The sequence below is a fragment of the Chiloscyllium plagiosum genome, unplaced genomic scaffold (genome assembly GCF_037043375.1).
Source record: "Chiloscyllium plagiosum isolate Xiang-an unplaced genomic scaffold, Cpla_swu_hap1 HiC_scaffold_34, whole genome shotgun sequence".
In the NCBI taxonomy this organism is placed as follows: Eukaryota; Metazoa; Chordata; class Chondrichthyes; order Orectolobiformes; family Hemiscylliidae; genus Chiloscyllium; species Chiloscyllium plagiosum.
The window spans coordinates 21045113-21062075 of record NW_028270172.1 but is presented as its reverse complement, the minus strand read 5'-3'; the positions used below and the strand labels follow the sequence as shown (position 1 = coordinate 21062075).

Genomic DNA, 16963 nt, shown 5'->3' with positions numbered 1-16963 from the left:
CTGTATTTTAAGACAAAATTGGATGATCGTTGGAAACTGAGGAAGTTGTAGGACTATGGGAAGCATGTGGGGCATCAGGTCTACGTTTTGTACTGCTCGATGAAAGAAGCAAGGCAGTGGGGTTTAATGTTCTCTTGTACTTTCTCACACTATTTGTTCTACTCATGAATGGCAACCATTCTGCAAATAATCCCTCATTCAGCATAAAGAGAGGGAGAGAGAGAGAATGGGTCGCCCAGAAACCAGCTCAGAATTGTTCTCGGGGCTGAGGAAAGGTGTTGAGGTGAGTCTCCGTGACTAAATTGGCCTAAAGAATCTGCATTTTTAACAGGATGTATTGACGCTGGCAAGGACATGCTGCTTGTCCTTGGGAGAAGATGAATCGGATTTTTTCTTGACGCACTATGTTATGATGACCATGTTCCCCTGATTATGTTAATTCCAAGATTTCAGCCAGAATGCCGGAGGAAGCATGAAGTTTTCAAGAATGATGTGTAACTTGGAAGGAAACCTAAAGGTGATGGCATTCCAATAAGTTTGTCGCTTAGTTTCAGAGGTCTTGGGGCTCAGAGAAGCACATGAATTTGTTTATCATGCCTGCTTAAGAAATAGGAACTGAAGAAGTCCACTTGGGCCTTCAAACCATCTCCAATGTTCAGCAAGGTGGTTGTTGATGTTCTAACTTGAGTCAATCTGTCACCAGATGCCATGAGGATGGTGCATTTGCATCCCAAAGATGCAGTTGCATCATCTGTGAAGTGGTGACATGGGTCCTGGACAATTCTAACCGCAGGCACTCCATCACTAATACCATGGTCACCAGTGCTCAGTTTGGGTTCAGCAAAGTTCCAAACCTTATAACGGCCTTAGTCCCACATGCTGTCAAAACAGCTGGATTCCAAAGGCAAGACATGCAAAATTGCACTTGACCATCATTTGACAAAGTGCAGCATCGAGAAAGCCATGTAAAATTAATTTGCTGATAACTGGAGAAAATTCGTCATTTAGTTGGAATCCAGCTAAGATCCATTTTGGAGGCTAATTACATCAGCCCAGGAGATCAGGGACAGATTTTCTCAGGACAGCATCCTCTGCCCACACATCTTTACACACTGGTCAGTGGCCTTGTTCACTCATGGTTGTGCATCATTCAGTTCCATTTCACAACTCATTGGATAATAAGACATTCCATGGCACCCCTGCAGTAAAATCTGGACAACACTTGGTCTTGGCCTGACGAGTGACAATTAGCATTCAAACCTCCACAAGCGCCACGCAATGAGTACCTTTGACAAGAATGAATTCAACTACCACTTGCAGTGGTTAATAAAGATTTTATACTAACTCATTTGTGAAGATAACGAGGGATAAACAATAAATGCTCTCCTTGAAAAGTGTCACATAAATGAATGGAAAGGTGTGTCCACAGACCCACTATCTTATACAAGAGGAATGGGAGGACAAATGTTGGCTGTAATATGCATTGTTTGGGAAGATATAAAATCAAGGAGAAAGTGGGGACTGGAGCTCAGAGTTGAAAGGTGTGGCTCTGGAAAAGCACAGCAGGTCAGGCAGCATCCAAGGAGCAGGAGAATCGACGTTTCGGGTATAAGCCTTTCATCAGATATAAACTCAAGTATGTGAACAGCAAGAGACAATGTTAATTATGTTGCTGATCAGATAATTTCACGGTTCTGTGTTGATGAAGAAAGGATGTTTGCAGGATGTTTTACTGAGATGAGGCAATGCTTCAAAAAGCTTGATAACATTAGATTCCCATCTGTTCACATGGCAAACAGCATATCAGGAAGCCTTCTGCTCACAACCGGATGTCCTTCACTCTTGCTCATTCTCACTAGCTAATTGTCTGTCTGTCTCTGTCTGTCTCTGTCTGTCTCTGTCTGTCTCTGTCTGTCTCTGTCTGTCTGTCTCTGTCTGTGTCTGTCTGTGTCTGTCTGTGTCTGTCTGTGTCTGTCTGTGTCTGTCTGTGTCTGTCTGTCTGTCTCTGTCTGTCTGTCTGTCTGTCTCTGTCTGTCTGTCTGTCTGTCTCTGTCTGTCTGTCTGTCTCTGTCTGTCTCTGTCTGTCTCTCTCTGTTGCCATCCTCAACCTCATGTCTGACTTTGATTTCAAGAAAATAAATCTCTTGTGAGGCAGTATTTCCAACTGAGCATTTACCTCCACTTCTGGACTGGAAGAATTTGTTCCACATGTCTGTTTAATCCACCCAGCGATCTGTAATTGAATGTTTGAATATATTTTTAATGTAGAGACCCAAAAAATTTGGAATGTCTCCCAGCACCTTTGGTGATAGTCTTCGATGCAGACAGTCATTTATGTCTTCAAAAAAAAAAGTTTGGGATGACAAACTTGGATTGTGATTGCTTGAAGCCTTTGATACACAGCTGCAACGTGCTGTTTTCAAAACATCACTTGTCTGTTTCACCTTGAACTGTCATGTGGATTTGAGGTTGCTACAAATTGACTCAAAGATTGCGGATGACCTAACTATACTCTTTCTGTGGAGCATTTAAATGAGCTGGCATTCTATTGATGTGGCTTTCAGCTACAATCATTAACATTTGCTTTCTGGCCTTTCTACTCTTTTTTTTTTTCCTTTTTCTCATTTTCCCTCTTTCTCTCTCTCTCTCTCCCTCCCACACTCTCCCTCTCCTTCCTCCCCCTCTTGCACCTGCTCCCTCTCCTTCTCGCTTTCCCTCCAAAAATGCACATCTTTGTGTGCAATGCCTGCCAAACCAAAGCTATTCTAAGATGATGAAATAGGTTTCAGTAAACGTGCGGAAACCAACAGAGCCTTTCTACAATTGTGGCTATTGTTGGACTAAATTGGAGAAGATAATGACATTTCTACAGAATTCTTGACTCTGGTGCAGCAATCCAACTGACCTCAAAGGCCCAGGAGAGTACATGTTTGTGGGTAGCAGGCCCCGGTTCTGCAGTACATCTGCAACCATTTGGTAATGACGTTGTCTTGTTCCACTCGGCTGGGTGTTCCACACCACTGCAGCATTATTCTGCAGCAGGGTGCTGCCTCCCTGTGTGGTGACCAAAGGGCTTTAGTGGTCACTGTAAGGGTTCATGCCACCCAGTTGTCACATCCACTGACCACGGATGAATCTAGGAATGAGACTTGTTCTTCTCAGCAGTGTTACATACACATACAAAAATGTATTTAAAAACCATTGGCTGTGAATTTTCTTAATTCTTTTGGAAACCTGGACTAATGCAGGTCAGAAGGAAGCCATTTGGCCCACTGTTTGTAACAGCTCGTAGAAAAAAGCTGCTCCCTACCCTCAGTTGACCTTAAGTATTTATCCACCACCACCAGCAGTGTATTCACGAACATTAAAACTCATTGCGCAAGAAGTGTTTTCCTCCCACCATTGACAAGAAGTTTGTGTCACATGATTACCAGCTCTCCTGCCCTGGAAACTATGTACACAGGAACTCAATTATCCAAAGGACACGGGTGGGGAGTATTTTGTTCGGTTAATCGAATGCCAGATAACACAGTTTAGCCGAGCGTCAGGACCTTTTGATCTTGCCGGATAATCCGATATTCGGATTATTGAATGCAGGATAATCGAGGTTCCTCTGCATTCCTATTCACTTTATTAAAACCCCTCCAAATTCTGAATCTCTCCACCACAGCTCCCCTTAACTTTCTCTAGTGTTTCTCTAACTCCTTTTTTTTTTGAAAGCTCTGTCAGTTTGCACTGAGAGGTGCCATCTTTCAGACATGATGTTAAACCATTGCCCGAACTCCCTTGTCAGGTGGACATGAGAGATCCTGTGGCACTGTATTTGTGAAGATCAGAGGTGTTATCCTTGGTGTCCTAACCAATATTCATTCCTTAGTCAACATAATGCAAGCAGGTTAACTGATCATTATCACTTTGCTGTTTTTAGGAAGTTGTCGTATGCAAATTAGTTGCTACAATTCCTGAATTGCAACTGTGACTTTAACAATAAAAATTATCACATTGGCTGTGAAGCTCATATTGTGGTTCATGTCTGATGGTTCTTAATGATGGTACATAAAGGCATGGCATTCTGCTTTCCTTTCTAACCTTCTCTCATTTGTTCCCTTTAACCCTTTTGCTTCCTTTCTGCACTGATGGTGTCAAGAGCCAATATTTTTATCAGAGAAAAAAAACTGAGTTCTGCTGAGGCAAAAAAAAAGCATACTGTCAGAGCTCTTCATCGTGCACTCCTCAGGACAGAATCTCAAGAATACCAAGTTTAAGGGGAGCAATAATCTTTAGCGAATGAGAAGAGTATGCTGACTGTTTGAGAAATGAACACTGGTGGAGGCAGTGCTTGACTTCCAAGGCCGAAATCCCCAAAAGTAGTGGCTCTGTAGTGTGTCCATACTGTAACATTTGTGGTATTCTGTAAAAAATATCCCTTTTGGATATTAATTACAGGGCAAGTTGGGACAGTGTTATATAACATGTGTTCCCAATGCAGTCGGTTCACTGATTGTGGTCATTTTATTTTTGCCTGCTGTCACACAGAGGATAGATGCGTCTGTTGTCAGGCAGGGGAAACTGAGAAACCCAGCAGCCTGATCCTGCCTTGTCCTCACTTCTGAACAGTTGATTCCAGAATGCCTTGGAATGAGCTCCTCACTTGGTGTTAAAAGTTAACGATGCACATGATCGGGAGGAAATAGGAAAGAAAGTGAGGTAATTGAATGTAAATGTGTGGCGAGCAACACCAGACCGACTGTGGCCTTGTATGAGAACATGAGGGCCTGTAGCTAACATGACACTGAAATGCAAACTGACTGGTATCGGACTCTGAGGGAAACTTCAAGGCAATGAGAAATCCTTGATTTTTAAATAATTTCCAAGGCAGTTTCTGGTAATAAAGATCTAGGAAAAAGAAGTTGAAATAAAAACAATGATTGATTATAGTTGTTCCAGTAAAGAATATGGATAAATTCAACCCTTTTCAGGACAGTTTCTAATTATGAAGTGCACATATATGACATCTTTTTATTATTGTACTTTTGATTGGACCGAAATTACTAAATGACTTTTAAAAACCAAGGCTTGTAGAAAGAATACTGCCCTTCTTCAAAAGCAAGTTACCAACACTCATTGCAATTGTTCAAGCAGACACTTACAATATAAACAATGAGAGATGTTTAGACGCAGACAAGATGGAATTAGGGAGTCTGTATGAATGGAAATGGAGCCAGCACCAAGCAGCTGATTGTTCTGTGGAATGGTGACCAATTGTTCTACCCGCCAACAACCATGTTGTTAACTCCAGGGAGCTGAACAGCTTGTGGGTGTGAACATTTGGTCAGAAGCCATTGGACTTCCAGCTTGAATGCCGTTGCCGTTTTTTTCCCCCCCCCCCCCCCCAGTTGCTGTAAGCTGTAGCTCTTAACCAATGTGTCAGGCACTTGATACATGTGAATCCATCACTGAGTCTCTTGCAAGCAAGTGAAAATACCTGGAGGAAATATCTGGAATGAAAACTGAGGCACAACAAATTTTAACCTGGAAAAGGTTCAGCTTGGTGAACCTTTTAAGCACTGAGCATTGAACTGCCTTCTAGTCTTTCCTTCCACTGATGACATCCATTTTGTATTGGGTCTGTTTGGATCTGTCCATGCATGTGCAGGGTGGTGTTTATAATGCCGTTGGAATTTTAATAAGTAGAGCTGTATATCACTAGTTCATATTGTCTACTTGTAGCTAGATTCTATTTATTTGTAATAAATTGTGATTTATTGTTAAGTGCAGACACATGGTCTGTACTTTCTGTCAATCAGGATTCAAAAGGACAAGTAAATTTTGTATACTCTCATAACACTTTCAACTTTTGTGATGACCCCAGGAATAATGGGGCCTGATGTCCAGTGCACTATTGTAGTGAGACATGAGAAGTACGGTCTGTAACCTCAGACCCAGGCATTTGGTGCCAAGTGAATGAGGCTAAAGATTTTGCACTTGTACAAATCTCCAACTGTCCAGATATGCCATGATATTCCATCCTGCTGCCTGGAGATAGCAGGGCTTTCTGGTGGGAGTCCTCCCTTTTAACTCAAGGATTTTACAGGGAGCATGTTGCATGCACCAGTCCTATACAATAGGAGGTTCATGCTATGTGTGCTTATCAAGGCCTTGAATCAGTGTTCTGTATGCGCACAGGCCGTGAGAGGTATAGCCCTGTTTAACTTAAGGGGGCTGCTGTTCAAGATTTCTTTGCTCTCCAGGCCCATGCTCCACATGTTTGTACCACCCAGTATGGAAGGGTCAAACATGGGGATGGATGTTTAACCCTTCATATGGTTGAATTGTCGGCCCTCCTTGTGAGCCTGCTCCAGGGCCTGGTCTAGGTAATCAGTAATAGCCTGTGCAATGGGGCTAAGGAGGGGCTCAGAGGATTCCATCTGTGCCCAGGAGTCCTTGCAGAGACATAAAAGTGGCCTCACCAACATCCTGTACAACCTCAATATGACATCCTAACTCCTGTACTCTAAAGGTCTGAGCAATGAAGGGAAACATGCTAAGTGCCTTCTAAATCACCCTATCTACCTGGGACGCGACTTTCAAAGAACTATGTATCTGAACTCCTAGGCCTCTCCACTCCCTCCGCGACTCCCTCATCAGGTGCACACCCCCAACCAACCCAACCTCCACTCCCGGCACCTTCCCCTGCAACCGCAAGAAGTGCAAAACTTGCGCCCACACCTCCCCCCTCACCCCCCTCACCTCCCTCAAGGCCCCAATGAATCCTTCCATATCCGTCGGCAAATTCACCTGTACCTCCACACACATCATTTACTGTATCCGCTGCACCCAATGTGGTCTCCTCTACATTGGGGAGACAAGTCGCCTACTTGCGGAACATTTCAGGGAACACCTCTGGGTCACCCGCACCAACCAACCCAACCGCCCCGTGGCTGAACACTTTAACTCCCCCTCCCACTCCACCAAGGACATGCAGGTCCTTGGCCTCCTCCATCGCCAGACCCTGGCCACATGACGCCTGGAGGAAGAGTGCCTCATCTTCTGCCTAGGAACCCTCCAACCACACTGGATGAATGTAGATTTCTCCAGCTTCCTCATTTCCCCTCCCCCCAATCTTCTCTCAGTCCCAACCCCCGGATTCAGCACTGCCCTCTTGACCTGCAATCTTCTATCCGACCTCTCCGCCCCCACCCCCACTCCGGCCTCTCACCCTCACCTTCCACCTATAGTATTCCCAGCAGGCCCCCCCCCGCACCCCCCCACCACCACCTTTTATCTCAACCCACTTGGCACACCAAGGGCTTATGCCCGAAATGTCGATTCTCCTGCTCCTCGGATGCTGTCTGGTCTGCTGCGCTTTTCCAGCACCACACTTTTCAACTCCTCTCTGTTTGACAACACTACTCAGAGCCCTGCCCTTGTTTGTTTTACCAAAATGAAATACCTTGCATTTATTTAAATTAAACTCCTCAGCCCTTTGACCCAATTGATCAAGATCCCTTTGTAGGCTTAGATAACTCCTTTCACTATCGACTATATCACCAATTTTGGTGTCATCCGCAAACTGATTAACCATGTTGCCTATATTCTCATCTGAATCATTTATGTAAATGAAAGACAAAAGTGGACCCAGCACCAATCCATGCGGAACACTGCTGGTCATTGCCTTCCACTCTTTAAAAGAAAACAACTGACTCCTAGTGTAAAGTCAATTGTGTGTTCAGTTGATAAGCTCTCTCTGAATCCCACGTGATCTAACTTTACTAATTAATCTGCCATGCAGAACCTTGTCAAAGGCTTTAATAAAATCCATGTAGGCAATATCTACTGTCCTGCCCTCCTTAATCTTTCTGGGTCTATCCTCAAAAAAAAACTCAGTTGAGTTTTTAAGATATGATATCCCACACAAAGCCGTGCTGACTATTCCCAATCAGTCCTTGCCTAATCAAATACATGTAAATCCTATATTGTCAGAATCTCTTCGAACAACTTACCCACTACTAATGTCAAACACTCAGGTCTGTAATTCCCAGGCTTCTCCTTACAACTTTTCCAAAATAAAGGCACAGTACTAGCCACCCACCAGTCCTTTGGCACCTCACCCGTAGCTGTAGTTGATATCAATATCTCTGCTGGGGGGGCTCCAGAATTTCTTCCCTCACTTCCCAGAATGTTCTGGACAGTTCTGGTTGCCCTGCTACAGGAAGGATGTTATTAAATTGGAGAGGGTTCAGAAAGGATTTGACAGGATGTTGCTGGTACTGGAGGGTTTGAGTTATAAGGATAGGCTGGGACTTTCACTGGAGTGTAGAAGGTCGAAGGGTGACCTTAGAGGTTTATAAAATCATGAGGTGCATACTTAAGGTGAATAGCAAAGGTCTTTTCACTAGTGTGGGGGAGTTTGAAACTAGGGGCAATATTTTCTCTCAGGGTGGTTCATATGTGGGATAAACTGCCAGAGGAAGTGGTAGATACAGATATAATTAAAACATTTAAAGGGCATTTGGAAAGGTAAGTGTTCAGAGACGTGGACCAAATGCAGGCAAATGGGACCCGTTTAATTTGGGAAACTTGGTTGCCATTGGTTAATTGGATCCAACAGTCACACAGCATGGAAACAGATCCTATCAATGGCCATGTGTTGACTCAAAAAACTTTGGTCAACACAAGTTTCAATATCAACACACGCTTTATTTTAAGCTGGTGAGAGATCGGTGGTTGACACCCCAGAGTAGCAATCAAGCTATCTCTTGGAGAACTATTAACAGATCTCTGATCTCTAGCATGAAAGCAGTATATTTCATAATCTTTATGTGCGTGGCTAATTCACCTTTTCTCATTTCCCACATGATTTAATGTTGTTACCTCTAGTAGAGTTCTCATAAGTCAAAGTTAGATGAGCAAAGCAACTGATTTAAATGTAACTACAGCTAGTGCTGTTCAAAGCTATTGACTTAAATACTGTTCTCATAAGTAAAAGGTAGAAAAAGCAAGGCAGTTAACAATATTCTATTGGTTAAAATTAAAACAGCCTAGTCCTAGTACTGGGACAAAACATATACAGGAACATCTCCAAGGTAATTCTTATAATTCATGCTCTCATCACCACTGTGACTGCAGCTGCCATTTCAAAATTCTAAGGCAAGTCATTATTGCAAATAGCCACTTTTAACCATTGATTCCCCAATACTTTATCAACTCTGGTGTCAACCACCAGAGTGTCTTCTATCAAACAACATTTGAAACTTAATTTTGTCTTGAGTATTTGATTGTTGTTATAGTTTCCCTTTTAAGTGTCATTATGTGTTAATTTGGTTTAATGTAAATTTGCCTGTCGATCAAGTGTGTAAAGGCTGCAGGGTTGTTGCGGTTGGTAGGTCGGAGGCAGATGTACGTAATACACGACTTTGTAAATAAGCTGGCAAGAAAGGTCCTTTGCACCTGGTTTGCATGAATTAATGGAGCAGGGTCTCCAGCTCGTGGAACCAGACATTGGGTTAACATGTTGTTTTAATCTTTCTCTTCAGGTGAGCGAGCATGGGCAAACATTATGGAAATACTGGATGAAAAAGATGGGATTGACACCGAGCTTCTCGTTTATGCAATGACTTTAATAAATAAGGTTTGTGCAGTACTTGTTTGAAGTTTGTGAGCCTGATGTTAAATGATGCCACGAACAGTCTGCCACCAAGTGACAAGTTGGCATTTGACTGTATTTTCTAATGAGATGCATTCCTGCAGGTTTAGTTGGCTGTTCAATTGTGCGGAGTTTTGAAGCAGTCCTGCATTTAGGTTAATGCAAGCCCTATTGTAATTACACTTGATAGAATTTGGAAATTCTTATATTCTCAATTTTCGACATCATCTTGGTAGTTTGTTCTAAAGCACTTAGAACCTCAATGGTTCATGTCTGTGCACTTCACCAATTCTGAAAGGGAAATCAGAGCAGTTAGTGATTTGATCCTGTTTTTAATAACATAGGGCGGCACAGTGGTTAGCACTGCTGCCTCACAGCACCAGAGAGCCGGGTTCAATTCCTGCCTCAGGCAGCTGTCTGTGTGGAGTTTGCACATTCTCCCCGTGTCTGCGTGGGTTTCCTCCGGGTGCTCCGGTTTCCTCCCACAGTCCAAAAATGTGCAGGTTAGGTGAATTGGCCATGCTAAATTGCCAGTAATGTTAGGTGAAGGGGTAAATGTAGGGGAATGGGTCTGGGTGGGTTGCACTTCGGCGGGTCGGTGTGGACTTGTTGGGCTGTAGGTCCTGTTTCCACACTGTAAGTAATCTAATCTAATCTAATTTCTATTGCCTAGCAATAAAGGTGATCGGGTTACAAGATAGAGAAACCTGTTTAATGCTTCTCTTTGTTCTCTGTTAACTTTTTAAATGAATGTTGATAAAGTTACAGCTAATATCCAAAACTACAACTTTAAAATTCAGAAATGTTCCCTTTCAAATAGAATCAGAGATAACTGACCTTGGTTCTGCACAGGGTAGTATGACATACATAGTGTATCTAAGATGCCTCACAACTCTCTCCTAATCATGGGCATGTTGAGGTGATTGGAGGGGAATTGGAAGGTACTGCGTGAGAGACCAGACAAGGAGTAGTTTAAAAAGTTTGCTATGAACATTACGTCGAGAGGAGATCGTTCTCGAGGAGCTTTGAAAGAGACTTGGGAATAGCTTGTTTGCCTGTGGGCAGCTGGAATGTGATGTATTGCTCAGTGAGAGTGAATTGGACAATAAATACTGCGCCTACTTGCAATACCCAGATGGATGGAAAAACTAAAAACAGACAAAACTCCTGAAATACCAACAGAAATCAAAGAATAGGAATTGAGAGCCTGCATTCATTTGGTAGTACAGAACTTTGAGTAATATCAAAGATTTTTATCAATGCTCTTGCCTTGTATTCATCAGAACATTTGCAAGGGCACCAATATAAAGGATGTTTTGAACTGTAGATAGCGTGTGCTAATTGATTGGCAAGAAGCCTCTAATTGGTAGAGGCTTTGCCATGTAAAGTATTCCAGTTACATGATGACTGGCAGTTAACTGCCATCTTTGTTTAAATTTATTCCGGACAAGTTGACTAACTCTTCAAGGCATTACCCTGAGGAATGAGACAGAATGACTGGCATCCAGTTTTTGAAGTTGAAAAAGTCATGCTGGGTACACAATTAATGTCTGTCTGTCAATGAGTTAGCACTTTTTTCTTATGTAATAAATTGTTCCCCTTTCCATTGGTATTGTTGCAAAATGTACTGATGAGTGCAATTAAAATGCTTTGATACGTTGTCTTTTTTCAGCAAGGTTCAAATTGAGAGGCTCATGATTTATAATATGTTCTCTACTTCACTGAAGGACAAAACTATGGAATATCATACTACTTGCAAATAAAATTGTCATAGGTGAAGTTAATATATTAAAGTATTAAGCAGCTTAAGCAACTGAATCATCTTTGCTGGACTTTGCAGTTTGCTTATATCCAACCTGGCAGCTGGTACTTTTATAGCTTCGCACTTTCGTTATCCAGGGCCGCTAATATTTAAACATCATCTGTAGTTACTCGGTTATATTCCAAAGGGTATTTCTGTATTCAAGTAAGTGAAACTGGTATAACCTCATCAAAACCCTGTGCCATTATGCTCTGCACGTTCTGTGCATTGTTGCAGTTCTGATTTCATCACCCATTATTCCATTGTATAGATGACACTTACCTGTCCATGATCATTACAAGAATCATTCAAGAATAAACCTGACTTTTTCCTGCCCCAACCAACTACTTAACATTTTAACCAAATTAATTTTGTAGCCTTTTATACTTTGTTTTCAGATTTAGGCTCCGTTCCCTGCAGGTTTAAAAGTAAAGATCTTGTTGAAGTTTATTGAAAGTGAAGCCACAGGGTTGGGAGCATGTATGCAAAGCAGAAGATGATGATTCAGCCCATTGACCCTGCTCCACCATTTAATGAGACCATGATTGATCTTTGGCTCATTCTCCCCATATACCTTTGAGACAACAAATCCATCTCACCCTCCGATATATTCAGGTGGACTCGCACCCCTCAGGCACTTCATGTTTGGGCCATGAGTTCATCTATCTTATGTGGGTACTAATCACAATCAAATAAAGTGACTTCAATGTTATTTTTATACTATATTTTAAATGCGGACCTTGGCTTTATCCATGCCAAAATGTTTTCTGCTGATTCAACCTTATCTTTGGACCATGTAAACCCTCCTGTTAGTTTAAAACCATTTTAACCTACTCTAACCCTATTGGTGCACTCTTGAATTCTGACACTCCATCCTTTCCTGTTTCACTCTCGTTAACAATGCCTTACATTGCTACCCTGAATTATTATCTTGTCCTTTTTGTTTAACTTGCTAAGTTTCCCATCGTGTAAACCACCCCCCGCCCCAATTTTTGAAACCTGCTGTATAGCTCTCATTAAAAGACTGACACTTCTCTGGCCTCAGTATTGTTCAGGTGAATACTGCCCTAATGGTACCGCGTATGCTAGTACCTCAGAATCCAAATCATTTCTCCAAAACCAATCTTTTGAACCGTACATTCAACTCCAATCTTATTTACTGCACACCAGTTCTTCTGGCTCATGTAATAATGTAGAAGCTTTTGCTTTTTTAGTTCTGCTTTTAAATTTAGCCCTTAGTTGCTTATGTTTCCTCAGCAGAGCTTTTTTTAATTGGATCCATGTGAAATATGATGACTGGATTCTTCCTCAGCTACTCCAAGTTCCTGTCCAGCCTGAAAGAGATGTCTTAACCTTGGCATTGAGCACAGTTTTTGGAATGCACATTTGTGGCTGCATATATTCCCTTAACTATACTGTCCCCTACCAGAACTACTTTCACTTTTCTGACTCCCTGCTCCTTGCCCTGGTCAATTTACTCGTCTGTTCTGTATTCCCTGCTCTTGTCAACACAAACTATAAGAATCTTTATTTAGTTGGATAATGGCAGCAACTAAGACTTCTCCATTCCCACTTTCTGGGCCCCTATGTCTGCCTCATATGTAATCACACCTTACTGACCTGATCATGAACCAGATCTGAAATTGCTGTCCTAAGCAGTGTGAATGTCTCTTGAAAGAAACTATCTAGGCACCTTCCCCCTTCCCCCTTTCCCTTAATAACTAAGCCAGGGCTCCTTGACACCTTCTGCCCATATGATGACATCCTCCAGCTCCCATATGCTACAGCTGCAACACATCATTCACCTTGTCAACTTAATTGTGTATTGCTTAACATATTAGGTTTCCAGTTTAGAAATAACACCAAATTATTATCTAATATTAAAATTTTATCTGCTCAATTAATTTGAATACTTATCAACTAATGGAGACTGGAAGAAAGGATTATAAAGCAGCTAACCTTGTCCCTCTGCACCAAATTTCAAAGTTATCAATAATTTCTCATTTCACTGACATCTGTGTCCTCTACTCTTTTGTTGCCACTCCTATTTGAACAAGGACAAGGGAGCTTGATATGAAGCTGAACGGTACAACTGTTTCCATTACATCAGCACTTTGATCATTTTAGCCACTTCAACATTGTTTTCATTCATACTTCACATTTTATAATAAACTGTGGAGAATGAGTGGAGGGACGCTGTGATGAGAAAGACGGTGGATGGCAGATGATGGTAAGTTGATAACAGTATACTGGCAGCATCTCACAATTCATCCAACTGCACCGTTTGGTCAGCTTTGAAATAAATGTTTGCCTTGAAATGATGTTTCTTCATTAATAGTTAATTTTTTTCATATAATGTTCCTTTGTGATATTTTAATGGAAGAATAATGAGTCCTGATTGAAGGGCTAAGTGACCTGTTTAAACTAATGAACAAAGAAATCCCACACAAATGCAAAAAATGTATGCGCTCAATTTCTAAACACTTATTACAAAGTTTTTGTATGCTGTACGATTCCAGCTCTTGCACAATAGCACAAAAGTGAGAATGTTCAATTTGGTCGAACCGATTTCCTGGGGCAGTGAGAAATGCTGACTACAAAACTCCTTTAGCTTTTTTTTTTAATGGATACATTTTTCATCTGCGTGTTTAACAGTTTCTCTCTCTTCGTGAAATGAATGTATTCATGTGCTTTGTTGGAATTCCCAGACGTTGGCAGGTTTGCCCGATCAAGATTCCTTCTATGATGTAGTGGACTGTCTAGAAGAACAGGGGATGGAAGCCATTTCCCAGAGGCACTTGAACAAAAAAGGAACTGATTTGGATCTGCTCGAACAATTCAATATTTATGAGGTAATGTTTCACACTCCCACGTTAATCTGAGCACAATTACATTGTTTTTAAAAAGATGCTGGGGGAGGATGAGGTTTATGAAAATTGTGAAACTGCAGAATCTGTAGCCTCCAGTAAGCAACTTGAGCAGAGTTAGCCTTTTATTAAAGGATGCAAGATTTCATAAGTCTTCTGTTGAGCTTTGATGTAGGCTGATAATTTATGCAATTGAGAAAGGCAACATTGTTGGACTGAAACAAGTAGCAAAAAGCTTTAGACTCTGGCAGTCAGGTCAGATGTATGAAAATATACAAACTAGTACTTTTCTCCTCATCATCATCATCACCCCCCACCCCCTCCTCCAATCCCCTTGTATCTTATGCTACTGCAATAATCCATCTTGGCAATAGCTCACTCAAGTGATTGTTCAGATGTGAGTTTAGGAGTGTCAGCAAAATCTTGAGCCTTGATTGAGGACAGCACAGTTAATCTCACTGTTGGCGTCCACTATATAATTTTACAGAGGCGTCACGAGATAGCAGTCAGTCTCCGGAATCATGGCTAGTTTTCACTCTCCTAAATAGTCCCTCAAAACCCTGTCATTTGCAACACTTATGCTAATGTAATTCTCCAGTAAATTAGAATAATACATGCATGCTGTGATGATGGTACATTTGAGATGCGACAAATAGATGAGAGAAATATCATTACTGAAATTTCTCTGTCGAGATTCTGGATCTTGACTGCAGAGATTGGCAACCAAATGCATGGAGGAATTACTGCCAAAGGCACCACTGTGAATGAGGATTGAGAAACAACAATAAGGATTACATTTGTAATGCAAACGCACAAAGTCAACATTTGACTGAGGAAAGATGGGTTAATACTCTGACAGGTGCACATGGAAAATAATTAAATTTTTTTTTCATGGGTACTGAATAATCTGTTTATTTCAAGTCTTTAGATGTGCCAATTCTTTTTGTTTTACTCATGTTGTTTCTGGCACTTTTTTGTCTAGAAAGCATCATTGTAAAAGAAAAAAAAAATCAGAGTTTGCTCCAAAAATGGTAAAATACATTGAAAATTATAGCTCTAAATCTTGTATCAGTTTGTTTTAAATAAATCAACTAATACAGCACACATAAGTGATCTCCATTATATACACTGTATAATGTCATATAAATATATCAAATGTAATATTAATTGTATATTTATAATATATTATATATAATACATGGACAGTCCTTGTTATTGTCTGCACAGTTTTTATCTAATCTCCTGCATACCCCTTCTCTCTGTACAATGAATCTATTGGATCTTTTTTGTTCCCCTTCCTCTTCCATCTCCCATAGATCCGTCAGATTGTTTCCAATCTATACACACTCTGTGTTATCTTAAGGTCAGGGTATAGTTTCTTGGAATTTAATGTTTCTTCATCACCATTCAGGATTATGAATCCCTCAATCAGTCTCCTCTTCAGTATGAATAAGCTTAATCCCTATCATTTTAACTTGTAGCTCAGTTATTTGATGACTGATGTTATCCCTTTTTCCAAAGCCTGATAGATTTTCTGTTTATGACCTTGAATCTGGATTGTTTTTGTTTACCACAGTCATATGCACAGGTGGTTCTACAGTCTATTAACCAATATCTCAAATCCAATCCTGTTAATTTTGACAGGTTAGCTTCTGTCTTACAGGTATTAAGATCCCATGTTGTTAATATTGCACAGGACAGGTCCCGGATTGAAACATGGCTTAATAGACATTCACTTTGTTTTTTTTCTTCCTGCAGAAGTAAGTTACTGATCACAGTTACAAGAGTCTGCCAGTGTAGTTTTCTCACACAAAATAAAATGTTTATTAAGCAAGGAGATATATGAACTATGTTACACTGGACAGAAAAGTTGGAGAGATTTCATTATGAACAATGGAAAAGGACTCACAATTGGGCTAGTCTTTTTTTCCCACCGATGTGCTTTCAAAAATACCAAATCCAAGTGACACTTTGCCATTTTCTTCACACAGAGGCTTGTTGCTCAGGCTGTCACAACTACCAACAGTTTCCGTTCAGAGGTTTTTTTGTGCATTTGTGAGCTGCCTTTCCTTCAGCTGGCATCTCTCCCTGAGACTCGATCCAAAGGGCAAACTAAACTCCATTACTTCAACTTCCAACCAAACGCATGAATAGCCTAAACTCAGTTTCTAGTAGTCTTGCAGAATTTCTTAGCAGAGAGTTCAACACTGTTGCATGCACACACAACAAATGCCACCTTCCACCTGTAGTTTTCTATTACTCGGTGTCTCTCAATGCCTGTTACTAGGCAACAGCTCAGGTCTTTTTCCCTACCACCTTTATAAAAGCAGTAAACCATTGCTCCCATCTCCCCTTCCCTTCAAGGGTTATGAATCCTCATTAAAAATGCAAGGAAACAAACAATCCTCCAGACTCCTCATTACTGTGTTTACGACAATCACTCTAAAAGTGAATTAAAAATGTGTCTGCCATTGTTCCATGCAGGAAACACAAAAGTTAAATTTGAAGTTATTCATAGTTCCTAACAGTAGTGTCAATATTTGACAATGCTCAATCCAATTTATTTGTCCGTCTAAATCCCGACACTATTGCTGTATTTGTAATCCCCTCTTGTGTCACAAGAACGTTTTGGCCATTTTGCCTTTACGC

General features: G+C 41.1%; 1 protein-coding gene across 12 annotated transcripts in view; it reads left to right on the top strand.

Moving 5' to 3' along the window:
- fhod3b (formin homology 2 domain containing 3b) overlaps positions 1–16963 on the top strand; it is a 598094-nt gene that overhangs the window by 406776 nt on the left and 174355 nt on the right. For all 12 annotated transcript variants that reach the window (XM_087978543.1, XM_043719366.2, XM_087978542.1 and 9 more), the window contains exons 8-9: positions 9537–9631; positions 14156–14299. In XM_087978543.1, coding sequence (XP_087834669.1) covers positions 9537–9631; positions 14156–14299 — 239 coding nt within the window. The remainder of the gene's footprint in view (positions 1–9536; positions 9632–14155; positions 14300–16963) is intronic.